The following is a 27855-nucleotide window of genomic DNA, read 5'->3' as shown; positions in this document are numbered from 1 at the left end:
GATAAAGTGTAATAAATATAGAATATAAAAATGATAAAGTTGTTGTAAGGTGGGTCCATTAGTGGCAAAGGGTAGTAAATATAGGAAAAGAAGAAGAGTAAAAAGGTACATAAAGCACAATAGGGCTTTAATTGGTGGACAAAAATTTAAGTGCAAGTAGGGCTTTAATTCGTGGACGGAGGGAGTACTAAATAAGAAAATACAATGACGTACACTGCTAAAAACAACACAAAAGACCATTTTTTTTCATTTAAATATGATCTTGCACTAGATAGATGCATCAAAAGGAAAATAAAGAAAATGGGCTAGAAATATCTTTCATTAAAGGAAAGAACTGACCTTAAATTCATGCAGTAAAGGGGCGTTTACTTTGCATGATTGATTATATGTAGGATTGAGTATTTTTTATCCCCAAGAGTAGGATATCTCCAATCTCACCCTCTCCATGGGATAAGAATCAAGCAAAACTAACTTGAATGATAGAAATAATCAAGGGCTTTGGAATATCCCAAAGTTGCAATCCATCAAAGTAAACAAGGGATTAACCTTATTATTTTTATCTATCAAGGCTAATCATCCAAAGTAAACGCCCCCTAAATGTTTTATGGCATGATATGCAGGGCAATTTAAATCTGACCAGCAATTTTCTGAACATATTTAACGCCCACATCCATCTTCCATAAAGCAATAGGGGGCAAGAGTAGGGGTCATCATGGATGGGGTTCTGTCGTTATAATATTTAACCTCTGTGGATTTCTAAGGGTGTGTTTACTTTGATAGTAAAATTTTCATTTGAAAAGGATGGATAAGAAAATGTGAGATAATATTATCTTTTTCTCCTTTTTTTGTCATGTGTTTACTTTGTTAGAAATAGATGGATAAACAAATTGAAATGTTGGAAAATATTTTCACACCCTCCCAATAGGATAATATTATCTAACATTTGTGAGAAAAGGAGTGAAAAGGGGCTGCCCGAATAAATTTTCCAACCTGACCGGAGAAAATTATCCATCATAGGAAACATGTGAAAATAATGGAAAATATACTTTTTCTAACATTTTCTATCAAAGTAAACACACCCTAAGTCTTTTAAACACTAATCAGATCAGCCCTCTGAGTGACTCTAGCAGGCTAATGGATTTCTTCCAACAATTGCCTGATGGGAATGTAAAGGGAAAAAATTAAAAAGCAGCTACCTAATTTTTCAAGATGATATCTTCCATTCAATCCAACCTTTCCTGTATCATACACAAGATACGCTTGTGCTTCTGGATAGTCGCTACACATGGAATGTGAATAATATAGCACATTATCACATGCAAACCATCAAGATCAAGTGTTGCTTCACCTAAGCACTAATGTACTATGATTCCAAATTTTTACAGGCTTTCAGCATCTGTATACGATGCATCTACACTAATGTAGATCGGTAACTTAAAGGGATAAAGATATGCACTAAGACTGATTTCGACATTGGCAATAATCACAAGAAACTGCAGTAACAATCATATCAAAAACCATTTGTACCGGGACAGAAACAGATGTCTTAAAAAGTAAGGACTGAGAAGATAAACCAGGAAGCATCTAAATTAGAGCTACAAGGTTGGCACAACAAATAGACATATAACTTAAGAAGGCCCCATAATAGTGGTTCACCAGCAATGATGCAGAAAGTTAAAGAGATATAAAAGGAAGACAGTAGCAAATCAGCATAGCCACTTTTGTAACATAAAAACAGCAATGAATAAAGAACTAACATGCTATCATGCAAATAACCAGTTTAAAAGTATTTTTAGCTTACCAAAAAAAAAAAGTAGCATATATTGGACGACCATCTAAGTTGAAGCATACATTATATTTAACCTCAATAACCAAACATAAGTTCAGTTGATTACCATAACACCTCATTTGCTTTTAATAATATGCTTTCTCATGTATGGCCAGCTCTATCATAGCCGCTTCCAGTCAAGTGATTGAGCAGAACACCAGCTGCAACACTTACATTCAAGCTTTCCACCGCCAAGAAGGATGTGAACTCTTGACCAGGACTCTCAACATTGTCCACATTCTCATCTCCTGTCGGCATCAAATCCACTGGTGGATTTCCAGGAATCCTAATTAATTGAGTGCATGATCTTTCCACCAATGGCCTCAAACCAGTTCCCTCACTTCCTAGAACCAGTATAGTTGGAGCACCGGGAACAACTTCATTCAATGGAATAGCTCTTGGAGAAACAGCGCCTCCAAGAACCCGCCAACCATTTCCAGCTGAGGATGTCAAGAACTGCATCATATTCTTACAAGATCTAAGTTCCATTAATTCCAGCGAGCCAGCACTGGCTTTGCTCACAACACCACTCAAAGGAGCCGAGTTCTTAGCACACAACACTACTCCAGCAGCCCCAAAAAAGTAAGCAGACCGGATAATTGCTCCCAGATTCTGAGGGTCAGTAACCTCATCCAGTGCCAACCAAAGAGGGCCCTTCTCTCCCTCCGTAGAAACCACGTCCAACTCCTTTATACCAACCATTTCCAAGGGAGATGCATCCAGAACCAAGCCCTGATGAGGCCTATTATCAACAACCATGTTGAGATCATGCTTGGACAGCTCGTTTTTGCTCAGTCCAATCTTGTCTGCCATCTTCAAGATTTTCTCAAACCCCTTCTTATCCTTTTTCTTCCTATTATTACTACTCAAGTCCAACCCTTCCTGAACATACAACGCATAGAATTCTCTCCGACCAGCTGAAAGAGCAGCCAGAACAGGACCAACTCCATACACCCCTTCTCCCACTATTCTTGGCACTGTAGATTCCTTAGCTTCTTTCCATGTCTTCCTACCCCAGCTTTCTTGTTTGCTCCATCTCCTAACATCCGGTCTTTCAGGCGCTGGCCTCGCCTCAACATAGTTGTCATACTTCTTCCTAATGTTATACCACCTAGAATCATTCTCGACCTCATCCTCCCCCTCATCCTCCTCACGCTCCACATAATTACTACTTCTATTCCTAAATCCATTTCTCGTGCTCTCTAATTTAGGCATTTCATCATTCTCTACCGTGGAAACACCACCTTTCAAAAACTTTTCCGCCGACTCCTCCCATGAAGACTTAACCCCCTTGCTTGCCCAATTTTTCACACCTTTTCTACGTTCCCCTCCTTCCACGGATGCAGCTAACCAAGGAAGAGGCTTTTCACTTGTTTCAGCCGCCTTGTTTAAACTCGAACTCGAAAAACTCCTCCCTCCCAATAGCGAACAGTTCAGAAAATGATTTGTCATACAATTTCTGGGCCCGGCAGATAGAAATTGGTCGAGAGCTCTTCTTTTATTTGACCCAAGAATTAGATGGCAGCCAACAACAATGGAGACGGGCTTTGGAGCGTTAAAGTGACAAAGGAACTTTGTGGGACTCGAAGAAATCCTAAATGCTAAAGGTAATGCTGCAGGCTTGGTCATGTTTACTGGAAATTTAAATAATGATAAAGATGAGTTCTCTGATATGATTGTTGCTGAAATCGTCAACTTAAAAATCGATTCTGATAAGAGGTGAAAGGAAAAACTGAGCAACCAAAATAGCGTATTCTTGCATAATAATTATCGGATAGAGATACCTTAAATTAGAATTTTGACGACCATGGCCATGATGGAAGGGTTTATCCTTGTTGTGAGATAGCCTGCTCGGCCTAAAAGGAATGGGGAAACTGCAAGAAACAAGTAAACGGCGTCGTTTGTGCCTTCATGGTTGGAAACTAGGTTTCCACTTTCCAATATGATTTGTCGTAATTAAAGCTGAATTATAGTATCGCCCAAAAACCTTGGACTGATTCCAAACATAGTAAATTTCGGATTTTAGTTATTGGAACGACTAATTTTATGTATCCTGATTTTATATTTTTATACCCCTCATTGTACTTATCCTCTTTTATTTTTTACCACAAAAAAAAGTCTTATTTTACTTTTAAAACCATCACACGATCACATCATACCTTCTCTATTATATTTAACTACAGAGTTGATCTCTTATACACTCAAATATATAAAGGAGACGGGTTGGATCAGGGCTGAGGCGCAGGTTGGGCGCGGGCTAGGCAGACGGACTGAGCGCGGTGTTGAAAAGTAATTATTGTTATGATGAAAAATAATAAATCAACCTGAAGAAATGTAATATTTTCAAAACATTGCATTTCTACATATCAAGTTTCTTCGTATTACTAATTACTTTTTTATTTCTTTTTATTTATTTTCTACATTATTTCAAAGTAATTATTGTTATGATGATAAATAATAATCAACCTGAAGAAATGTAATATTTTGGAAATATTACATTTCTTTCTATCAATATTACTCATTTCTTAAGACAATAACTAATTGACCAATTAACTAATAATACAAGTTCTTACGAGTAAAAATAACATTAATTTTTTTTGGTAACAATGGTTACTTTTTTTTTTACGATAATAATTACTTGACCAAATAACTAAAAGTACAAGTTCTCATGAATGAAAGTAACAATTATCGTAACAACTGTAATAAGTTTGAAATATTACATTCTTTCGTATCAATAATTACTTTTAATTTGTTACGATAATAACTACTTGACCAAACTAACATCTTAATAATAGCTAGCTACCATCAAATTCTCATTTACAAGCAATTCAACACAAAATTTAAGCAAATCAAAAGAAATTAAAATTAAATTTTCCATAAAATCGTATAATCAAATAAGTAATCCAACCTACTTCAATATCCAAACCACACTAAAATTCAAGATGATGAAATGTTTAGATTCACATAAAAAAAATGATGAAATGTATACAAGATGAATAGTGAATAATCATAACATTAATTCAGGATCATCCCATTGCAGAACTGCATCCAAAATTTGTCTCTTTTGAGCTTATCTTTGAGGAACCAATCGCATACAAGTTCTTCAAGTGATATCGACTGTTTAATTTACTTTACAGTGATATCGGTCGCTTTCTCACAGAGTAATTAATTTAGAGAGGGAGAGATAGGGATTTGATAGCTGGATTGTACTATTAATCGACATAGAAAGCGGTCGTGCGAGTTGAGGCCGAAAATCTCGACCAATCAACTTCTTTAAGCACAGGAAATCTTGACCAAACCTCTTATCCGACGCAGTTTCAGAGGCACGCAAATGGCGATGGCGAAGCGCCGTGGCGACGATTCTTGATTTGGTGTAGAAATAGGACTTTTTCGATTTGGTGCAAAAATCAGAGTGGAGCCACTCGCGGCGGACTAGATCTTGTCGGACCAGGTCCCGTGGCGGCTCCTTGGATTCATGCAGCCATCCCTGGGAATCCGTCCCCTTCAAGCACCCCAACATCTTCGAACTTTGTGTTGGAAAAATAATAGAATTATCCTATCCTCGTTTTGATGATCCCAAAACACTTAGTTTATCTTTTCTATACTAAAGTTTTTATGGACTCAAGTGTTAGAGTTCATGTTCTTAGCTAGACTGAAGACTGTAGAGGCAAAGACTAAAGACTGAAGACCAAGAAACACAAGACTGCTGACTCATTCTGAAGGACGCGTATACTGAAGAATCAGTGTTAGGGAAACACTGATAGATGCCACGTCGGATAAAGCAAGACTGGTACTTAAAGTAAAGTATCGGACTGAAACCTCGGACCGATTCTTTGTCCCTAACTGATTCTCGGTTTAAGGTTGTCTCATTCATTTCAAATGAAGCCACGTGGAAATTCAACAAGGACAACTGCATTTAATGCAAATATTTGCAGAATCACCCTTCAGAATACGAAGTTTCCTTTTACGTGCTGCTTTATTCTGCAGCACCTTCTCCCACGAAAGAAAGAATTATACCTTATTCCTGTTGGAGAGAACGAAGACTGAGGACCTTAGCCCAGATTTGAATCTGAGTCACAACGGCATAAATTTGAAGACTGGCCTTCTCCAATGGATCTTTCTCGAGATGCTGCCTATAAATAGAGCTCAATGATCAACCTCATTATTCACCGATTCAACACACAAGCTGAAACTCTATCGAATTCAAGAGCCAGCATTTTCACTACACAAAGTTTGAATCAAAGAAGAGAATCCCCATTGCTGTAACTATCAGTCTACACTGATAACATACATTCTCTTAGTTGTTCTAGGCGTATGCATTCTCATCCTAAGCCTAGAAACTGATTACTAAGATCTTGTTCTCAGTAATCCTAGTTGGAAATTCGAACCCTTTTCAAAGAGAGAGAAAAAAGAGTTTAAGAGAGTGTTCGAGACAGTTGTCTGAACACTAGGTTATTTAGCACCCGCAAGACGTGTGGTTTACTTAGCACCAGTAAGCTAAGGAAGAGAAGTCGAACATGTGTTGGCACTGAAACGAGTGTTTCAGTTGTAAGGTTTAGTGTACACCCGTAAGCACAACCCTAATCGATTGTCAGTGTGATCTACTGACCATGGACGTAGGAATCAGAATTCCGAACCACGTAAAATCCTTGTGTTGTTTACTGCTTTTAGTATTTCAATTTCTATATGCGCTTTAAATATGACTTACACTAAAAACTGATAACCTAAAGGATAAACCCTGAAACTAATAATCTTTTCATTAAAGGCTATTTCTTAAATCGCTTCCGCCTAAGTGTTATCAGTCCAACTGACAAGTCGAAGGACAGTCAGTAGGATTTCTAACACTACTCTAATTTCAAAACTGAAAAGGTTGCACACCTAACTGAACTTCAGTTTGTCGATCAGTTCCTCACACTGAAGTTAAATTGACTGACTCATTATCAGTCTCAGCCTTAACCTTTTCATAAACTGATCTTTCATTTACTGATCATCGCAAAAATAGCCTACTGGTGTATTCCTCTCTCCCATACACCAGTTCAGTACCCCACCGGGACCCAACACTTTGGCCATGGATCCTGCCAAGAAAGCGTCACGGAAGAAGAGGTGGAGCGTGGTGGTGGCAGTCTTCGAGCGAATGGAAAGAGTGGCGGAGGAGCTGGTGGGGTTGAGGGAGACCAAAAGGAGACAGAGGGAGGGAGAGAGAGGGAGAGAAAAGGAAGTGAGCCGAAAATTAGGGTTTAGGGATGGGGAGGGGTGCGGTCGTAGTGGGTCTATTCGTGGATCGGACCCGTCTGATATATGCATTTGAGGGTACAGGAAAATTTGTGTAAACTATAAATTGTACTTTTGTTCCACTTTTAACTAATACTCCCTCCGTCCGCCAAAATTATGTAAAATTGCTTGGGCACGGGATTTAATAAAATTGGTGATGATTTTGATGTAGTGGAGAAAGGGTCCCACCACTTTATGAGATGTGTGGTTGAGATTGAATTTTGAGTGGGTTTTTTGTAAATAAAGAGTGTTAGTAAGGATAAAATATTAAAGAGGATGGTGGGACCATTGCCATAAAAGGAAAGTGACATAATCTTGGCGGACGCCAAATATAGTAATTTTTACATAATCTTGGCGGACGGAGGGAGTAATTCATTTTTAATCAATTTTTTGTACTAATATTATTCCTATAAATTATATTTTTTATTCTTCTTACAACAATTTTATTAAAATTTATATTCAATCACAAACGAAACGCTTTTTTGTGGACTTAAATATAATTATTACATGCATGATGTATTTAAAATTAATAGAAATACATGTATAGGTGCAGGCAAATACTTCAATATTCCATGTCAACCTTATACTCCTTGTATTGTAGCACATGAGCAGCTTTAGCCAAGGTAGTGCTGCAGCGCGTAGATATAGATGGTTCTAGAAGTATCAATTGCAAAATCGAAGATTTACAACTTGTGTGCGATTGTGCAGATTTAATAATGTTTCTGATCACGATGTCATTCAGTCAACATCAGTCGTTATTTAGGATTTTTTTTTTTTTTTGGTTTGTTACAATCTCAATAATTTAAATTTTTAATTGATGTTTTGATAGTTCGTGATGTTTTTAAACTGTATAATCTACAATTTAATTGATATTTATTCAATAATTTAAAATTGAATTGATACTTACTCAATGCAAATAAAAACGATATCATTTTTTTCCATATCACTATTTATTGAAAAATAAAATAAAAAATAAAAAAATTGATATTTAACTTAATTATATAATTTAAAAATAAATAATATAAAAAAACGTGAGATATCCTTATATAGGACTAAGCTCCAAATTAAAGTCTCTTTTGACGATAATAATTTAAAGAGTGAAGATTATGTATGTTAATAATAATATAGAGAGATTTTAGGGTTTAATCTCCACCATTTTGTAGAATTATAAAAAAAAAAAGAGTAAAAAAACCCTAAACTAGAGTCTTGTTTATTAACCAATCTATATATTATATAAAGAAGCAGTTTAACGGAAACATGTTTAGTGTTAAATTTTTAACGGAATCTCGATAACTATTTAACGGCAGTTTCACATTATTTATCACATTTTACTCATATTATTAAACGGTAGTTTTAACTTTTAACTCACATATGTATCCCACTAACCCACAATGTTTACCAACTTAAAAGATAAATATAAAAATTAAACATTATTCATCTATCTAAATGTCTGTTAGACACGTATTTTTCCACTACTCCAAAATTGACAGCTAAATAAATAAAGTAGTCAGTTTGTTATTCTAAGAAACATGTATCACTACAAATTTGTATATTTCATCACTAACATGCGTTTTTTAAAACACAAACCAACATCATGAATTTTCAAAGATATATGCACCACCTCCACATATATTTTGATATACTCAATAACTGATAAAAACATACACAAAAATTTATTTATTATATAAAAACACAGTTTGTGGCAAAATTATAATTAAAGAATCAATCAAATGGTATTTATAAAACTCAACAAATCTCATATCCCATATATTTTCTCTCTCCTCTCTTTCATCGTACGCATTCTTCAATTTTCTATTCTCTCTCTCTTTCTCACATATTCTCTTTTTCATATTTTGATGGTTTTTTTTAAAAATCAAATTTTATTTATTCAACTCTTTTATTAGTATTCTAATAAATTCTAATAATATAATTTATTTTCCTACTTATCAATTGAAGTTTTTCTAATAAGATGACATAGGTAATGAGCTAACTTAAAAAAAATTAATTTTATGCATGATTAGCTTATGTTTTAAAATTATATATTGTGATGTGAAAACTCTTTTTTTATTTTTTCTTCGTTTCTTTTAATTTGAATGATGTGTTTATTCTATAATTTTAAGGAAGAAAATAAAGTTTTCCATCAAATAGATGGAAAATTAAAAATGATACTTTTCAAAATTATAAAATAAAATTAAGAATCTTTACTGAGTAATTGATGTAGATTATTTTATTTTAAAAAAAATTACATTATATTTTAACTATATTTAATATTTATTTTTTATTTTTTATTTATTTGATACAACATTTAATTTATTTATTTTTGATAAATTAACATGATTAAATAAAGAAATTTAAAGGCCGCACCACAGGGACTCAAACCCAAGACCTTCGGTTTTAGACATTAACCCTAATCGCTTAACCGATACACACGCTACATCGTTTAATTTTGATGCAAAACTATGTTCGCCGTACATCGCACGGGCGAATGTACTAGTTAATCTTAAATTGAAATAAAGAAGCAAAGTAAAAATAAATTTAATAAATAAAAGAAGTTGATGGAAACTTCTTCCCCAAGGCAGGGCAGCGGAGTCGGCCATAAATAAAAGCGGTGGCAATGAATGGAAACAGCAAAAGAATGGAATACCCCGTAGATCGAGAACCCTGCCCCGATCGCATCCTCGACGACGTCGGCGGTTCCTTCGCCATGGGCGCCGTGGGCGGCTCCGCCTTCCACTTCCTGAGGGGCGTCGTCAACTCCCCGAGAGGCGAGCGCTTCGTCGGCGCCACCCAGGCCGTCCGCATGAACGTCCCCCGCATCGGCGGCAGCTTCGCCGTCTGGGGCGGCCTCTACTCCACCTTCAACTGCTCCTTGGCGTACCTCCGCAACAAGGAGGATCCTTGGAACGCCATCATCGCCGCCGCCTCCACCGGCAGCCTCCTCCAGATGCGCCGCGGCTTGCGCGCGGCCTCCCTCTCCGCCTTGCTGAGCGGGTCGCTGATGGTTTTGATTTATGGGACCGAGATCACGCTGAATAAGATCAGGAGCGCGCAAGGGGTTATCGTTGAGGATCCTCCCCCTCAGGAGAAGAAGAGCGGCGAGATTCTCGAGAGCTTCGACCCGCCCACCCCTCCCACTTTCGACTAAACCTCATCATACCTTTTTTTTTTCCTTCAAATTTATTTTATCTAATTGTTTCTCCTACTGAAATTTTAGTGATATGGATTTTTTTGTTCTTCAAATTTATTGATTTTATCTAATTGTTTCTCTACTGAAATTTTAGTGTAATGAATTTTTTTATTTCATAATGATGGTAATGAAGATTACATTATAACATGAACATTTTTTTTTTATTCTGAGTAATTTCTTTTGGCATGAGTTTTAAGGTTATTATTTTGTGTGAACAATTTTTTTTTCTTTTTCTGAGCAATTTTTTTTGGCACTAGTTTTAAGGTTATTATTTTGTGTGTTAACTGTAGTAGGTGAAAAAGTGAAAAGATGAATTAAACAAAAATTATTTATCATATAAAGAAAGTGATCAAATTTCGCGAAAATTTTGAAAATAAATATTGTTCAAGTTTTACGGGATGGAGGGAGTATAAATACTTTTTAGATTCTATAAAATATATACGTGATAAAATAATATGCATTGGCATTGGTATTGCAAGAGCCCTCAACGTATTGAATTGGATTTCGAGGCGCATGTAATGCCGTCAGTTGATGGACACAAATGTGTATTCTGAATTAAGTTTTATAGATATTTACTTGATATGTTTGTAATCCAACTCGAGCTTTAAAACCAAAATATTGGGGTGGGTCCGGGCTGTGAGCTATTTTTCGCAGTCAATCAAAATAAACTTAATCAAATTTCAATTCGAAACAGGTTGTAGACTGATATTGAAGGAGAGGCTTGGGGAGTTTCATCAAACAGAGTGACATCGGAGAGCTGGTTAGGAAAAATGCTTTAGACTTGTGTTTTGTTCAGAAAACCAAAATGGAAAACTTTTGTTCTTCGATGTGTGATAAGTGGTGGGGGTGAGTAATTTTGATTAGGTTGTGAGGGAGTCAGAAGGCAGATCGGGTGGAATCTTGTCGGTTTGGAACAAGGATAAGTTTGTGGCAACTAGTAAATGGAATTTGGCGGGGGCTGTTATTGTTAATGGGATTTGGCTACAAGGCGTCCTGCAATGTTGTTTTGTTAATGTGTATGCGCCCATGGGAAGCACCGAGAAGGAGTCTTTGTGGGATGTATTACATTTCATTGCTCTTAAAAACAAAGACTCATGCCTGTGTATTCTTGGCGACTTCAATGCAGTGCGTGATCCGGGAGAAAGGGTGGGGAAAGGTGTTGTCTTCAACCAAGCAGATGCAAGGTTTTTTTACGCTTTCATTCGGCAAAGTAATCTGCTGGAAATCAGAACACAAGGGAGAAAGTTTACGTGGTATCAACCTAGTGGTGGATGCAAGAGCAAACTGGACAGATTTTTGGTCAACGAGAGATGGATGCAGGAATGGCCGGACACAGTCGGAAGGGGGCTCCAGAGATCAGTGTCGGACCATTGCCCGATTTTCTTGACTACAAAAACTAAGAATTGGGGACCCAAACCTTTTAGGTTCCTCAACTCTTGGCTCTCCCACCCAGATTTTAGTGAGTTGGTAAGGAAAACTTGGGATGAAGCTAAGATTGAAGGATGGAGCTGCTTTGTGTTCAAAGAGAAATTGAAATTGATTAAGTTTGCTTTGAAAGAGTGGAATCTGAGGATTTATGGCAACATTGAGCACGGCTTGACAGAGCTTAAGGATGAACTACAGGAGCTTGACATTATTGATGACACCTTTGGTCTTGATGAGAGCGAGACAATCAGGAGGAATGAATTGCGAGCAAAGATTATCCTTAAATCCAAGGAAAAATGTAGTCTTCTCCAACAAAAGGCGAAAGTCAAATGGGTTAAGGAGGGCGATCTGGATACTAGTTTTTACCACAAAGCAATTGTTGGGAGAAGAAAGAAGAATGAAATTGCAGGGCTTACTGATGAGGGTAGCTGGATCGAGGATCCAAAGATTATTAAGGAGAAGGTCAAAACGTTCTTCGAGAATCACTTCAAGAAGACGCCGCGCGTCCTACCTACGCTACCGGGAGATTTCACTGCTCAAAAAATTTCTACAGCAAGTAATGCGGAGCTGATCAAACCCTTTTCGGAAGCAGAAATTAAAGAGGCCATTTGGAGCTGTGACGGTGACAAGAGCCCGGGACCAGATGGCTTTAACTTCAAGTTTTGGAAAACGTCATGGAAGATTATCAAGAAAGAATTTTTAAAGGTGATGACTGAATTTCACTCCAATGGCAAAATCCCTCGGGGATGTAACTCCTCATTCATCGTTCTCATCCCTAAAAAAGAAGGAGCTTGCTCGCTTGAGGAGTTTAGACCTATTTCACTTATTTGTAGCCTCTATAAAGTCATTGCGAAGGTTCTGGCGAATAGGATGAAAAAGGTTATGGATTCAGTTACTTCGGGTAATCAAAGTGCCTTCATTTGCGGGTGATACATTCTTGATGGGGTGGTGGTTCTAAATGAAGCAATTGCGGAGGCTTCGAAGAAGAGAAAGGGGAGGATTATCTTTAAGGTGGACTTCGCGAAAGCCTACGACTCCGTCGAGTGGGATTTTTTGGATTTAATGCTTGAAAGAATGAATTTTGAGCCATTATGGAGAAAATGGATCCGAGGTTGTATCTCCTCGGCGACGACGAATATTTTGGTGAATGGCTCCCCATCTGGTGAGGTGAGTTTAGAAAGAGGATTACGGCAAGGGGATCCGCTTTCCCCGTTTCTCTTCCTTGTTGCAGCGGAGGGGCTCCATGCACTCTTTGATTTCGAGAGCTGTAGAGAAGGAGCTGATTCAGCCGGCTAAGGTGGGAAATGACAACATTACAATTTCGCATCTCCAATATGCCGATGAAACGGTCTTCTTGATGGAGGATGAAGAAAGGAATGCAGTGGCAATTAAAAGGATTCTCAGAGTGTTTCAGCTACTGTCAGGGCTTGCCGTGAATTTTAAAAAATATTGTCTCTTCGGAGTCGGGGTCGAGGATGGTAAGATTGAGAGGATGGCGGCTGTTTTAGGATGTGATGTTGGCTCCTTACCTTTCAATTATCTCAGTATTAAAGTGGGCAGCAAGGGCAAAAAGGTCGCTGATTGGAACTATTTGGTTGAGAAGGTGAGAAAGAAAATCGATTCGTGAGAAAAATGGGAAGTTCTCTCTCGCGGGCCGTGTGACCTTGGTGAAGGCTGTACTCCAATCCATACCGATTTACCAGCTCTCTTTTACATATTTACCAAAATCAACTGTGAGTTCTTTAAATGCTTTACTTGGTAATTTTCTGTGGGGAGGGGGTGCTAGTAAAAGTGTGATTGCTTGGGTGAAGTGGAAGGTGCTTTGTGCTTCAAAAGTAGAAGGAGGCTTGGGGCTTAAAAATATTGAGTGGTTTAATCAGGCACTTGTTGTTAAATGGTTGTGGCGGTACCTTATAGGAAGGGACCTTCTTTGGGCTAGAATTGTTAGGTCCATTTATGGTGAGGTCGAGTGGGGAGAGACAGGTCTGGAAAGCGTGGGGAAAGGTAGATTTAGAGAGGGGTGGTGGCCGAAGATTGTTTCTGCGGCGGGTGGTGCGAGCGATAATTGGTTTTTTCAAAATTTGAAGCCAAAGGTGGGGGATGGGAAGCTCTTTAAATTTTGGAGTCATTGGTGGGTTGGTCAAAAGCCTTTGAAGTTTTCTTTTCCTAGACTTTATCAGTTGAGTGTGAACAAAGAAGCTGCAATTTGTGAAGTTGGGAAATGGACCGATACAGGCTGGTGTTGGGAATTGAGGTGGAGAAGAGAGTTGTTTGAGAGAGAAAGGAAAGGAGTCTCGGAGCTGGTTAGTCTTGTTTCTGGAATTAAACTTTGTGCAGGTAACAAGGACGGATGGACATGGAAAGGCGACACCGGGAGAGGCTTTTCAACCAAGTCCGCTTATGAAGTTATTAAAGAACAAGCAAACGAGACAACGGAGGTGGTGGAGGAAATTGATACTAGTATGAAGGTGTGGAAGATCCCTATACCAAACAAAGTCAAGCTTACCGCATGGAGAATTTTGAAGAACAGAATTCCGACGTGTGACAATCTCTTGAGAAAAAACGTGATGTTGTGTGAAGTCGAAGTGGGATGTAACGCCTGTTTTCATCGTCAGGAATCCACGAACCACGTGCTGATCCACTGCCCAAAGACTTCAAAGGTATGGGAAGCAATCTTTCAATGGCTCGGAGTTAGTGTGGCGCAGCCACAAGATGTGCCCGCGCATTTTCAGTTCTTCACTAGTTTGAGTGGTCGGAAAAGAAATAAGAAGTTCTTGATGGCTCTTTGGTGTTGTACTACTTGGCTTATTTGGAAAATGCATAATGAGAGTAGATTTGAGAACAAAAGATGGGAGAGTGCAAACTTGCTAGGAGAAATCGAAGCTAGAATGTGGAGTTGGGGTAGAATTTTTAGTTTTGTTGATGATGAAATTGGGATTCATAGTTGGATGTCGAATGTTGAATCCCCGTTGAGTTTGTAATCTTCTTGGCACTACTGGTGCCTTCTTTCGTTCTATTTTATTTACTTTTCTTATAAAAAAAAGAAGGAAAAACTGAAAGCAGATAAAAAACACAAAGGATTTTTAACATGATTTGGAGATATCTCTCCTACGTCCACAACCATATTATCATGTTAATGTTTTAATTTGTCATTCGTTTTTCACCATGTTAATTCAATTTGATGACGACAAACAAACCCACCAAATTATGATAGAGTTGTGATGATTCAACTTTTGAATGAACTTAATATATATTCACTCCGTCCACAATTTCGTTTCGTTCTACTTTGTGGATGACATTAAGAAAGTAGTGAATGATTTTGTTTCGTTCTACTTTGTAGATGACATTAAGAAAGTAGTGAATAGTAGTTGATAATAGTGATATCAATATCGTTTCGTTTCACTTTGTGGATGACATTAAGAAAGTGGTGAATAATAATTTATAATAGTGATAAAGTGGTGATTAGTAGTCATATTGTTGTGAGTGAATTTGGGTTCCATTATTGTTGTTAGTGGAAGTTTGTGAATCCTACTGCTATAAATGGAAGTGGAAACGATATATATCATGAACGAGTCAGGACGACCAAAATAGCAAAAGTGAAACGGTATCATGAACAAAGAGAGTAATATGTAAGATGCCTATGTATGATATAACTTTCATAATTATACCTTAAAATCAATAAATTCTTGCAAATAATATTTTTTTTCAGTCTTTATTTGGCCCTTTCTAAAATATTAATATTAATAAGATAATAATTCTGATATGTTATAAGTATGAAACCACATTCATTTATTAGAACATGAGCGTGAGTTGTAGTGGTGGCGGCGCTACTGCTCGGCGTTTGGATCCGGCGTTGTGTGCAGGAGCGGCGAATAGAGATGTTGCGTGGATAAACGAAGACAGGGACTTGGTGTGAGGAGGCGTGGCAGATATGCGCAGGGCGGCGCTGACGGCGTTCGGCTGAACTGGAGCTATGGGCAGACTGTGGCGGCGCTATTGGAAGCAACTTGGAGACCAGGCCGCGCTCTGTGCGGCGTTCAACTGGGGCCGAGGATTTATCTGCAATTTCAGCATATTACTATATTATGCATATAGTTTCACTAAATAATTCATATGTTTATACTAACTTCATGTTGTAATGGATGAGTATGAATTTAATGTTGAAACTGTACGAATAATTTATACATTGTTAATGTAAAATTCGTACATTGTTGCGTATTTGTTAATTAATTTATAATCCAATCATTCATACATTGGTAATGCAAAATTCGTACATAGTTGCATTTTAGTTAATTCATAATCCAATAATTCATTCATTGTTAATGCAAAATTCGTATGTAAGCTGAAGAACTGAATTTTTTTTTTTTTTGATTAATATTTTTCGAAACTGTAGAAAGAATAAAAGAAATTTAATTAAATATAATAAAATATTAGTGATAATTAATTCATACATTGTTAATGCAAAATTCGTACAAAGATGCTAGCAAAACAAATACAGAGTTATTAGAAAACCTATTTCGTAATGAATTCTAATTAAAACTATAAGAATAATGCATGATTCAGTAGCTAGGAATATCTATGAATTTAGTGAAGATTTTTTAACCTACTTGTACGTGTATTATTTAGTGAAGATTTTTTCATTTTGGAATGTTAGTATTTGGTCTAATCGTGATCCCTTAATTAAAGGATGAGATGGTTATTATAATTATATAATTACTTAACTACCCTAATACCTATTCTAACGTTATTTAGCTACAGATTAATTATGAACTGAAGATCTGACCGTGGAATTAATAAAATTCAAGGGTCTACGATGGATCTTATTTTATAGCTTAAACTTGGTTCTTATTTTAGCGTAACCCTATATAGGTTATGTGGATTTGTTGGCCAATCAAAAGGCGACATGTGTCAAATCTATATAAAATATTAAAGATTTTATGTAGATAATTAAATACAAATTATGAGCAGCCAATCAAAATCACTTCATCTTTGCCCACAAGTTCACTTTTCACCTATAAATAGAGGTTATTGGAGAAGTCAAAACATATGAGAAATAATTTGAAGAGCTCAAGAATTGAAACACAAGTCTATTACTCTGATATATTCTTCGACAATCAAGGAGTTCTCTGTAAAGAAAGCTATGCGTTCTTCGTCAAAGTCATCCAAGTCAACGTTTGATTCGAAAATAATTAAGATGAAAACCCTGATCAGGATTAACATTATCAAGTTTAAATCAATGTCTAATGGAGATCAAGAAATTATATTTTCCTCCAAGGATTTAAAGACATTCACAAATAAGCCTAAAAGCAACTAAAGAAAAAAAAAATGCATGCAAATTGAGTTCGACATAAAAGTCATATATGTTTTCAGGCCTCTTGCCAAGATCTAGGAATCAAATTAAGTTTTGCACCTTCATGTTCTTAAAAAGAGGAACGTTTTTTTTTTTGAAAGGTAGAACGTTTTGTTTTATGGTTTGAATGATCTTGATTGAGTAACGATGGAGAATTTAACAAGAGAAGATGATTTTGCGATTGCCAAAAATTGGATTTGAGTTCTAATTAAAAGAACAAATACTATAAATTTTCAACTTTTAAAAATGACGTTGAAATAATTGATGATTTATTTGGTAGATTTCCTTAATTAAAATAAATAATTAACTTGACTAATTTTCTCTTGTAGAATATTTTAGAGTGTGTGATCAAATGAATTGGGCCCAGAGCCAATTTTCTGCAAAGAAGAATACGAGAGAAGATGGATTTGTCTGCTGCAAATTCTTTTCCAAGATTGACTGAATTAAAAAAAATAAAAACACTAAATTCATGTGAATAGTATCAATATCATACAATGAGAATTCTTAGAAACGATCACCTACCCACCGTGGACATGCATAACGTGCCCACTATGATGTGACAATTGTAATTATAGTAAGATAATTTTAATTAGAGTAAGATTTATTAATTCTCTTTCTTAATTAAAATTGCCACATCAGTGGTGGGCATGTTATGCTTGCCCGCGGTGGGTAGGTGATCGATTCTGTGAGAATTCTCATGAATCGTAGTATAAAAATGAGTCATATTTTTCTTCAACTTTTCTCATTCCGAAAACTATTTTAACCACTTGGCGCGGAAAGATCAATAGATGTGCATTTTCATTATCAAATAAATTAAGTAGAATGTAGCTTTCTAGTAGCTAGATATTGTTAAATTTTGACTCATTTGTTGAAATTAAGCAGGAGCTTGATTTTTAAAACTTATTTGTATAACAAATGAGAGTAATTAGAAAAGGAGAAAATTATCTAAAATGCCCAAATTATTCATGTGTTTTAAAATTTAGGGGTAATTGCCTGTAAATTCCTAACGTTTCCACGGAATTGGTTTTTGCACCTTTTTTATTTTTCTTCTTTTAAATACCTAACCTTTAGTTTTCGTCTGGAATTTATCCGGCGACCGGTTTCCCCCAAATTTTAATTGACGTGGCACCGGAAAATGACACCGTGGCACCGGAATGTGCACTGTAGGATGCCGGAAATTGTAAAGAAAACGACGCCGTTTTCATTAAGTAGAAACGGCGTCGTTTAGTGTCAGTTTAAGCATTCACATTTCAATTCCCAAACTCATTTCTTCGATTAGGGTCGATTTTCTAGGGTTCATCGACGAATTCAGAGAAAAGAGTGCGAATCAGTAGGGAATCGTGGAAGATTCGTAGCCCATTTCACATCCCCTAAAAATTCGACTGATTAGATTGTGGCTTTCATCATCTTGCTATGTCGTCTTCACAATCCAGTGGAAATTCGAAGTTCAATGAAGGGGTTCCTGTTTGTGAGCATAAAATCCCAGCCAAAATCGATACATCTCAAACTGAAAAAAATCCTCTGCGGCGTTTCTGCAGATGTTCTCAGAAAATGGTTAGTTTCTTTGAAGTATTTTCTTTTACTTAAACCAATTCCGTGGAAACGTTAGAAATTTACAGGCAATTACCCCTAAAATTTATTATCAATAACATCCAAATAATATATACTTAAACATGCAATTTTGTATCACAATCTAACATTTGCTAATAGTTAAATGACAGAACCATTAGTGTATGTTGCTTTGGAAAATCAGTCCACTCCATGTGTATTTTTATTTAAAATGAACCTGAGTTGAATCTTATAAAAAAGTTGAAAATATAAAATTATTAACTTTCGATAATTTATGCTCTTATAATGTTATAAGTATATCAAATTATATATTTATTTGAATTTAATTAGTTTCTAGATAAATGATGAATTTATAAATATTACAAAGAAATATATTTATCCTTTAAATAATTAACATTTAAATTTTGAAAGCTAGTTTAAATTCAATTATACCAAATAAACTTATGAAGACAATGAAGCACAACTCAGTTGGTAAGACGCTTGTACTTCAATAAATAGGTTGTGGATTCGAATCATCAAAGAAGGAAATGAGGAATCATTATTGATCATGTTTTTTTTTAAAAGGGAACAAAAAAAACTTGTGAATCTAGACAGTTATAAATATAATTTGAGCTTAAATCTATAATAAACATATATTCTGAATGTAACCATTTTTGAGTTATATTTATTTTTGTTTTTGCTCTATTCATGTCATGTTTCTCTTTGTTGTTTCTACTGAGCACTGTCACTTTTGGGCAGCAACTTGTATGAGACAATGGTTGATGTTTATGAGTTTATCTATAGATTGAGGGGTCTGTCTAACCCCTCACCCTTTGAAGGTGTTGTTATAAAAAAAAAAAAAAAATCTATGCATTGCACTAATCAACTCTATTACACTTGTACTTGTGTGTCATGCCACTACACGCCATTACAGATATTACTGTCTCAAAGTTAGGGCTGCCACCGGTTCAGGAACAGCCGGTTCCGGGCCCGAACCGGCGGTTCAGGTTCGAAAAATTCATGAACCTGAACCGGCCCGCCTAAAATTTGAAGGGCCGGTTTTCGGACCCTGAACCGGCAGTTCCGGGCCGGGCCGAAAACCGGCAGTTCCGGGCTAAAAACCGGCGGTTCTTGGGCTTTTCCTCTTTTTTTTTTTTTTTTGAAAAATTTTGAAATTACCTAACTTAAATAATATTTTAATTTTAATCAAATGTAGGTTCTCTATTTATAGTGTACTACACATTGTAGAGAATCCTACATTTTTCAATGTGGGATAATTTCAACTTAATGAAGCTTCACTATTTATAGTGTACTACACATTGTAGAGAATCCTACATTTTTCAATGTGGGACAATTTCAACTTAATGTAGCTTCCTATTTATAGTGTACTACACATTGTAGAGAATCCTACATTTTTCAATGTGGGATAATTTTAACTTAATGTAGCTTCACTATTTATATTGTAGTACACATTGTAAATAATCCTATATTTTTCAATGTGAGATCACTCAACTTAAATTATCTATAGCATATATAGACTTTCATTCTTAATCATTCATTGGTCTTTTTAATTTGTCTAATGGCGTGAAGGTATAATGGTTACATTTTTTTATTTGAATTGGGAGATGGGGGAAATGAATTCAAGGCCTCTTTATTAATATATCAAATTTTTATTCGAATGGATGTATCATGGCACACTTATTTAAAATAATGTGTTTTTTAGTAGATTTGACATAATTACTTTTACTAATTTTGAAACCCCTCTTCTCTCAATCAAATTGTTGGACTAACATTAAATTATGGGAGAAAACCCATCAAATGAACCGTCAGGTATGACTTTCAAAAAAATATTAGTAATCAAAATCAATTAATATTTTTTTAGGCCCTCAATTAATGATTAATTAATTTTTCTATAGAGTGTTCATAAAAGGGAGTCAAGAATCAACGATGAAAAGTAACATAAAATTAATCAATTGACTCTCTATTACAAAAAATATATGTTTTCAAATGTTTGATATAAGTATATAACTAAGGCACGTTATCAAAGGCATACATATGTCAATTGATGGTGCCAGGTATATTTCTAAGTTATAAGTTATAAGTTATATATTTATAAATTATAAGTTATAAGTTATATATTTATAAGTTATAATATATTACATGAGAATTGAATTGAAATAAAATAAAGGAAAAATAATTAACACATTGACAACCAAAAATTCAAATGAATTCATAAAAATAGATATCTTTATTGAATTTATTCTACGTACCAAAAGAATATTACAAGGATACAAATTACATAATCTTTAAAATTGAATAAGTAAACTAACTAATACTAACTAATTGATCCCTAGACCTTATAAGTTATAAGTTACATATTTATAAGTTATATATTTAGAAGTTATAAGTTATTACATGAATATAAGTTATATATTTATAAGTTAGGTTGAGTGATCCCACATTGAAAAATGTAGGATTCTTTATAATGCGTAGTACATTATAGATAGTGAAGCTACATTATCCTACATTGAAAAATGTAGGATTCTCTACCATGTGTAGTACACTATAAATAGTGAAGCTACATTATCCCACATTGAAAAATGTAGGATTCTCTACCATGTGTAGTACACTATAAATAGTGAAGCTACATTATCCCACATTGAAAAATGTAGGATTTTCTACCATGTGTAGTACACTATAAATAGTGAAACTACATTTAGTTAAAATTATTAGGATTTGAATATAAAATTAAAAAAAAAATAAAAAATTGACCGGGCCCGGCGGTTCAGGGCCGAACCGGCGGGCCGGACCGGCGGTTCAGGGTTGGCAACCCTATGAACCTTAACCGGCCCGGATAAATGGCGGTTCGGCCCTGAACCGGCCCGTTGGTCAACGGTCCGGGCCGGAACCGTTGACCGGCGGGCCGGTTCAGGGTCGAACCGCCGGTTCCGGTCGGCCCTTGGCAACACTACTCAAAGTGTTAAAGCAAAATCATGAGTATTCGTAATTTATTACCACATTCAATTTATTCAAATCTATCTAATTTATTAGCACATTCAACTTATTCGAATAACGTCGCATCCCAAACGATAAACACACCAGCACCAATTAGTCAGAAGAAGAGACGTCTCTCTCTCTCTCTCTCTCTCTCTCTCTCTCTCTCTCTCTCCCTCTCCCTCTCTCTCTCTCACACACACACACAGGTATCTACACAAGTCAAAGTCGCCCATTTCCTACCCGCCCATTAATCCATTTTATCCCCATTTACATTCAATAAAGGCACAAAGACTAACTTAATTTTATTATATTTTAGGTTAATTATTTCATTGTTGGATAGATTATAACCAGGACATACAATTTTTTTTAGCATTTAGTTTTTTTTAAGTTAATATTATTCATCCATTTTTGAGTGGATAATATTATCCATCTTTGAAACGAAAAGAAAGAAGAAAAATTGTGAATATTTCTTTTGTGTGTCAAATGTTGGAAAAGAAATGAGACATTTTAAGGTATAGATTTTTGTTATCTTTCTTTTTCCATGGATAAATTTATCCATCAAAGTAAAAGCAGCATAATTAGTATAGTTATTTAACTGACTAATAGGGAGTAATGTGCTTTCCAGCTAACTCTTATTAAAATTGCTGATAGCCTTATACTTTTATTTTGCTCGAATTAATTTGTATGCTTTGTGTAATTCTCCAATGCAAATATGTAAAAAATCATTTAATAGAAATACACTTTTATTATAGTTTAAGCTGATTCCCCAGTATATTAAGGAGTTTGCCTACAAGCAATGCATCAAATCAGTTGAATTGTAAGACTGAACTTAACTAGTTTATGAGTAATTAAATAAAGCCCAAATAAACTTTCTAAATAAATACTAACAAATATAGGTCGGGAGTTGCTCGAATTATCTAAAAACTTTTCTTCTATTGCAATATATTTCTTTCCTTTACCTCAAAAAAAAAAAAAAAAATTATTTCCTTGTTATACTTTTTTTCCTTTAAAGAAAAGAAAAAAGAAAAAGAGGAAGATAACGTTGATTACGTAAATTCCATTTGTTCTAATCAAGTTTGAATATTCTGTTTTAAAAAAAATGAAGTTTGAATATAAGTGAATCGTTTGGCCAACAAACAAGCTATTTTATTCCCTAAAAAAGACGAGGTATTTCATACCTTTCATTCTTTTAATGAGATCGCTAAGCGTATTTTGTGGACATTTTTTAATACGCAAAATAACATAAAGTCGTGTGATTAGACAAAAACACAGTTGAAGTTATTTATTTATATATTTTGGGAGGGAGAATCAGAGATGATTTAGATAGTCCAAAGTTTAATAATGGGACCAATTGTATTTAGCGAACTGAAAGTTACAAATCTTGATGTTACAATAACCAGCGTTCAATCCGTCGAAATTCGACGGGAATTATTTTATGTCATCATTTATAATTATTTTATGTTACTCCTTTTTATTACTATAGCATATGAAATAGTTTATATATAAATTATTTCTTTAATTAATTTGATATGATCAAATTAAATTAGTAATACAATATTTGAAATAATATTAATCTTAATTACTTTCGCCAATTAAATGTAGGTTGTGATAATAGAAATACATTTTTATATAAATATTCATTTGATGAAGTTTATAAAAAGTTGATGTGGGATTGAAGATTGTAAAAAATATGTAAATTTAAAGTATGATACAATGTACAATTAATGTGTCACATCTGCTGTTAATCGTATATCGACAATATTTACTCTCTCCGTCCCTCAAACATTTTCCTTTTTTTATTATTATTATTTTGGTTCGTCCCCAAAACATCTTCCTAATCTATTTTTGGAAACAATTTCACTAATTATTATTCTTATAATTTCACCTTTTGTGGAACTCATTCTCCACTTTCACTAACTATCACTCTTATAATTTCACTTTTTGTGGGACTCATTCTCCACTTATCAAATAGATAACTAACTTTTATTAAAACATGTGTCATTCTCTCTTAGGAAGATGTTTGGGGGACGGAGGGAGTATTAAGTTTGTTCAAATTCTTTAAATTTGACGGATAAGAAATAATTTAATTAAACATATATATGTCATCTGAGTATCATCTCATATGGACCTAATAAGACCAGATAATCATATGGAGCTCTAAAGACTACGTATGACATTTGAACGTCAAAATTTTGAAAACCATATTCTTTGGAGTTTGAAATACCACATCTGAATTTTGAGCATCATCTTGTATGGAACTTGAAGATTATAACTTACTTGTGAATATCATTTTATCTAGAATTTGTGAAACTATAATTAAGTTATGAGAATAATTTCGTCTCAAACTTTAAACAACATCGTCAAATTTGAAATCATATTCAATCATATATATATATATATATATATATATATATATATATATATATATATAGGGGAAGACTAAAATAAGAACGCTTCTTAAAATATAAATTAGAAACCATTTTCAGCCCTTAGATCATCAAGATCTACGGTTGATTCATCACCTTGTTGGATAAATTTATGGTCCTGAGTTCGAATCCCAAAGGTAGCAAAAAATTATTTTTCGCAATTCATGCCTTTATACAGTTTATTTATGCGTGTTATACATAAAATTTATGCATTTTTGTTGGTTCGTAATTCTTAAAATAAGGGTGGTTTATTGAATAACCGCCCCCTATATATATATATATATATATATATATATATATAGTTAATTATTTAAGTAAATACATCTAATATAAATGTATTATATATATACATATTAATTTGTGAGTATGATGTGATAAATTTAAACTAATATTATATAATAAAATAAAATACAAATATAAATACTCCCTCCGTCCCACGAATCTTGACACGTTTTCTTTTTTGGGCCGTCCCACGAATCTTGACACGTTTCCTTTTTGGGCAATAATTATTACATTCTATCTCCTACTTTATCACATTTATTATATTCTCTCTCCTACTTTATCACTTTTATTACCTTCTCTCTCCTACTTTATCAATTTTATACTTTATTAATTACACACTTAAAACACTAATCTACAACTCCTTAATTTCCGTGTCGAACCCAAACGTGTCAAGATTCGCGGGACGGAGGGAGTATAAATCTTTTTTAGATATGGAAATTGATTAAAAATTTAGAAAAAAAAAATAAGAATGAATGAAAATTGAAGAAAATTAAAATAGAGTGATTATACGGCGCCACGTAGGATAAGATTTATTTTGCTATTATATACTTCATCCGTCCCTGAAATAAGTTTCTCTTTTTCCTTTTTGGGATGTCCCCCAAATAAGTTCCTCTTTTTTTCTTTCTTTCCATTTTTGGACAACTACCCCACCACTAATAATACTTTATTTATTCTTACTTTTTACTTTTTCACCACTCCCAATACTAATTATAATATTTTTTCACATTTTCACCACTCTCAATACTAATTATAACATATTTTTCTCCACTATCAATACAATTTACCATTTTTCCTTAAAACCCGTGTCGTCCCCAAAGAGGAACTTATTTTGGGGACGGAAAGAGTATATAATATAGATAGATTGGGCATAGGCATTGATGAGGAGTGAACCCTGCATCAATCCGTCCTCTCCAAATCCTTAAATATCTAAATCTAACTTCATATGGGTTTTATGGTGACAGAGAAGAAATATCAGGTTTAGACACTCTTGGCCCCATTACATAAAAGAAGCGGAAAAAGGATATTTTATTGAAATTAAGGAACAGGTCATGAGACTTGCCACGGTGGCAAGTAAGAGAATGATCTAGGTGCTATGGTAATACTCCCTGAGAATCCTGAATCAGAAGAGAGGACGGTTTTACCAAATGCCACTGATTTATGCCTAATTGTTCTAATTTTAGGGGTTTGCATGTGCTTATTTTAAGTCAAATCTTCTGGAAATTGGTGCGTTTTATGGTGTATTTTATGCTTTGCAGAAGATTTAGGTTTTCGAGATGAAGAGTGCAAATCTTGGAGAGTTTGGGCTAAAAATCGTATGTTTGTGTCCACTCTGGCACGTCAGAGAAGCGAAACCCCATGCCAGAGCCGAGAAGGCCCGCGCCAGAGGAGTCAAGGCGCCAGAGGAATCGAGGCGAGTGCGGAAATGCCAGAGGAATCGAAATGCCAGAGGAATCATAAGTGCCAGCGGAATCACCAGTCAGAGAAGTCGCTAGTCAGAGAAGTCGCTAGTCAGAGGAATCAAAAGTCAGAGGAATCGAAAAGCAGAGGAATCACCTATTCCTCTGCCAAGAAGCGCCAGCATCAGAGAAGTAAAGTCCAGCGCTCAATAGTCAGAGAAGCCAGAGAAATCGCCGTTCCTCTGGCGATAGCAGAGAATTCACCGTTCCTCTGGCGAATGCCAGAGAGATCATCCATTCCTCTGGCGAGAGTTGCGAAGTTGGCGAGAGTAGGAGTGTTTCCCAGAGCGCACGTTACAGCTGGAAGTTACCTTCCTTTGCACGATTCTATTCCTTTTAGAGTCCGGCTTTGCATGGCAACTTCCATGGTGATCCATATGGATTTGAAATCTATAAATAGGGCCATACTTTTCATTGTAAAATATACATTCCCCTTGCCCTAATCTTTAGTTTCCGCTAGGCAGCCAAAGTTTAGGTTTATTGCTTTCATAGTTCTAGTTTCGATTTCTGTTCTAGTTAGTTTAGTTTATAGTTCTTTAAATTCATGTTTTAGATTAGTTCCCGTTTAGAGTTGTAATTACGTGACAGATTACTTCTCGAGACGATTTACGGTAATTCTTTAATTAAGTTTATTTATTTGTTTTTAGTTGCTTTCTTTAAATTCTGCGATTTAAATTATGCACTTTAAATTATGTAATTTAGTTTTATGCTCATTAGATTGGAAGCTTTTAAATTACAAGTATTTAAATTCATAGTTAGTATTTAATTTCCAAGTTCTTTCACTTTTATGCGTTTAATTCTTGCCTAGGGTTTAATAGTTTCATGCCTAGATAATTTTAAGATTAAGTTTTTAGTTAAGTTTAAATCACAAGCATTAGTTAATAATTCCTTTTTGCCTAGTTAAGTTTAATTCGCGTTAATTTACTTTCCATGTTTTAGTTTAATCATCCTTAGTTTACTGTTTTCGCGTGACATAACTAATTGCCCTTTAAGATCTTCCTTGAGAGATGACACTGGGTCAACTTATCACTGCTAGGATGTCCTTGTTCTATTGCAAGTCAACTTAGAGGTGTTTCTAGTTGAGTCAGCCACAGTGGCACTCAAGTCCGAAAATTGAGAGGACCTACTCGATCTTATAAATGCTGCGGTTATACCCCAAATCTTATATACTCTATCTGGATTTATATTGTTCTTCTTTCACAGGATAGGAGGTCGTTGACCCACTTCTCAGTCAAGACCACTAGAGGACCAAGAACAAGATTATGTTATACCTTGGGGATTTGCAGAATCAGTTGGAAGAGAAATGTGAAGGCCGATTAGGATGTGGAAGCCAGAAATACTTGCAGAGTGCGTGAAGATGGATTTTATTTTTATACCCTCCTTGTAATTTATCCTTATAAATAGAGGAACCATCGTCATTTGTAACACACTATCTTTTATCTGAAAAATCAATACAAGTTAAATTCTGGCTTTTCTGCTTTGTGATACTCAGGTCTTAGCTCCATTCTTCTTCTTCTTCTTCATATCTTTTCTTTGATGTGTTGAGAGTTTACTCATCAGGCATGTATTTTATTTATTTATAACATTTAGTTGAAGAATATCTTTTCTAAAAAATGAATTGACATTTGAATTGATTGTTTTTCGTGGATTAATTTATTAGTATACTGTATTTAAGTTTTAGTCACACTTAGAACAATCTCAATTAAGTGGGTATAAGGATTCCTATTCTGGATGCCATCATTTTATTAAGTTAAATTTTTTGGGTGAAATAAAGGTGGATTGCGAGGCATGATGAGTTCTTGTTGGTCATTGAGATAATATATATAAGAAAAGTTGGTATGAGGTTGGGAGGGATTTCAGACGTTTGAAAACAGACGAATGGACATCGAAGTGCTAATGTGTTTTAATTTGGCTGGGTTTAGATAATCAGATGGATATGTAGGATTTATAATTAAATGGATATGTTGGATTTATCTAATAGTTTTATACAATTATTTAATAGTATAGACTTTATCTAATAATTTTATACGATTATTTAATAGTATAGAATTTATCTATAAATTTATATGATTATCTAATAGTTT

The 27855-nt window shown here is 34.9% G+C and overlaps 3 protein-coding genes across 4 annotated transcripts; 2 read left to right on the top strand and 1 right to left on the bottom strand.

Moving 5' to 3' along the window:
* Window positions 1-1745: 1745 nt before the first annotated feature.
* Window positions 1746-3773, bottom strand: LOC130988552 (uncharacterized). Of its 2 annotated transcripts, none has more exons than XM_057912435.1 (2): window positions 3613-3773; window positions 1746-3537 (listed from the first exon to the last, which is right to left on the bottom strand). In XM_057912435.1, exon 2 carries the CDS (start codon window positions 3455-3457, stop codon window positions 1931-1933), a length of 1527 nt encoding a protein of 508 aa, XP_057768418.1. In that variant the 5' UTR covers window positions 3458-3537; window positions 3613-3773; the 3' UTR covers window positions 1746-1930. The 2 variants fall into 2 exon arrangements, with proteins under 2 accessions (XP_057768418.1, XP_057768419.1); XM_057912436.1 differs by having other exon boundaries at window positions 1746-3462; window positions 3613-3772.
* A 5902-nt stretch (window positions 3774-9675) lies between these two features.
* On the top strand, window positions 9676-10419 carry LOC130988551 (mitochondrial import inner membrane translocase subunit TIM17-2-like). The gene has a single exon (XM_057912434.1). It carries the CDS (start codon window positions 9714-9716, stop codon window positions 10242-10244), a length of 531 nt encoding a protein of 176 aa, XP_057768417.1. The 5' UTR covers window positions 9676-9713; the 3' UTR covers window positions 10245-10419.
* An 893-nt stretch (window positions 10420-11312) lies between these two features.
* On the top strand, window positions 11313-15627 carry LOC130990469 (uncharacterized). The gene is made up of 6 exons (XM_057914700.1): window positions 11313-12370; window positions 12545-12612; window positions 12676-12878; window positions 12943-13314; window positions 13415-14179; window positions 15508-15627. The coding sequence occupies exons 1-6, from the start codon at window positions 11313-11315 to the stop codon at window positions 15625-15627; spliced, it is 2586 nt and encodes an 861-aa protein (XP_057770683.1).
* The last annotated feature ends 12228 nt before the right edge of the window (window positions 15628-27855 follow it).

This window comes from Salvia miltiorrhiza, chromosome 6 (genome assembly GCF_028751815.1).
Source record: "Salvia miltiorrhiza cultivar Shanhuang (shh) chromosome 6, IMPLAD_Smil_shh, whole genome shotgun sequence".
NCBI classification, from domain to species: Eukaryota; Viridiplantae; Streptophyta; class Magnoliopsida; order Lamiales; family Lamiaceae; genus Salvia; species Salvia miltiorrhiza.
This window is presented reverse-complemented; position numbering and strand designations above follow the sequence as displayed.

Coding starts and splice junctions, on each gene's coding strand:
- LOC130988552 (XM_057912435.1), bottom strand. CDS start 3,457: ATGACCAAGCCTGCAGCATTACCTTTAGCATTTAGGATTTCTTCGAGT.
- LOC130990469 (XM_057914700.1), top strand. CDS start 11,313: ATGGGAAGCACCGAGAAGGAGTCTTTGTGGGATGTATTACATTTCATT. Junction 12,613..12,675: donor TATGGATTCAGTTACTTCGG/GTAATCAAAGTG, acceptor TTCTAAATGAAG/CAATTGCGGAGGCTTCGAAG. Junction 13,315..13,414: donor GGAACTATTTGGTTGAGAAG/GTGAGAAAGAAA, acceptor CCGATTTACCAG/CTCTCTTTTACATATTTACC.
- LOC130988551 (XM_057912434.1), top strand. CDS start 9,714: ATGAATGGAAACAGCAAAAGAATGGAATACCCCGTAGATCGAGAACCC.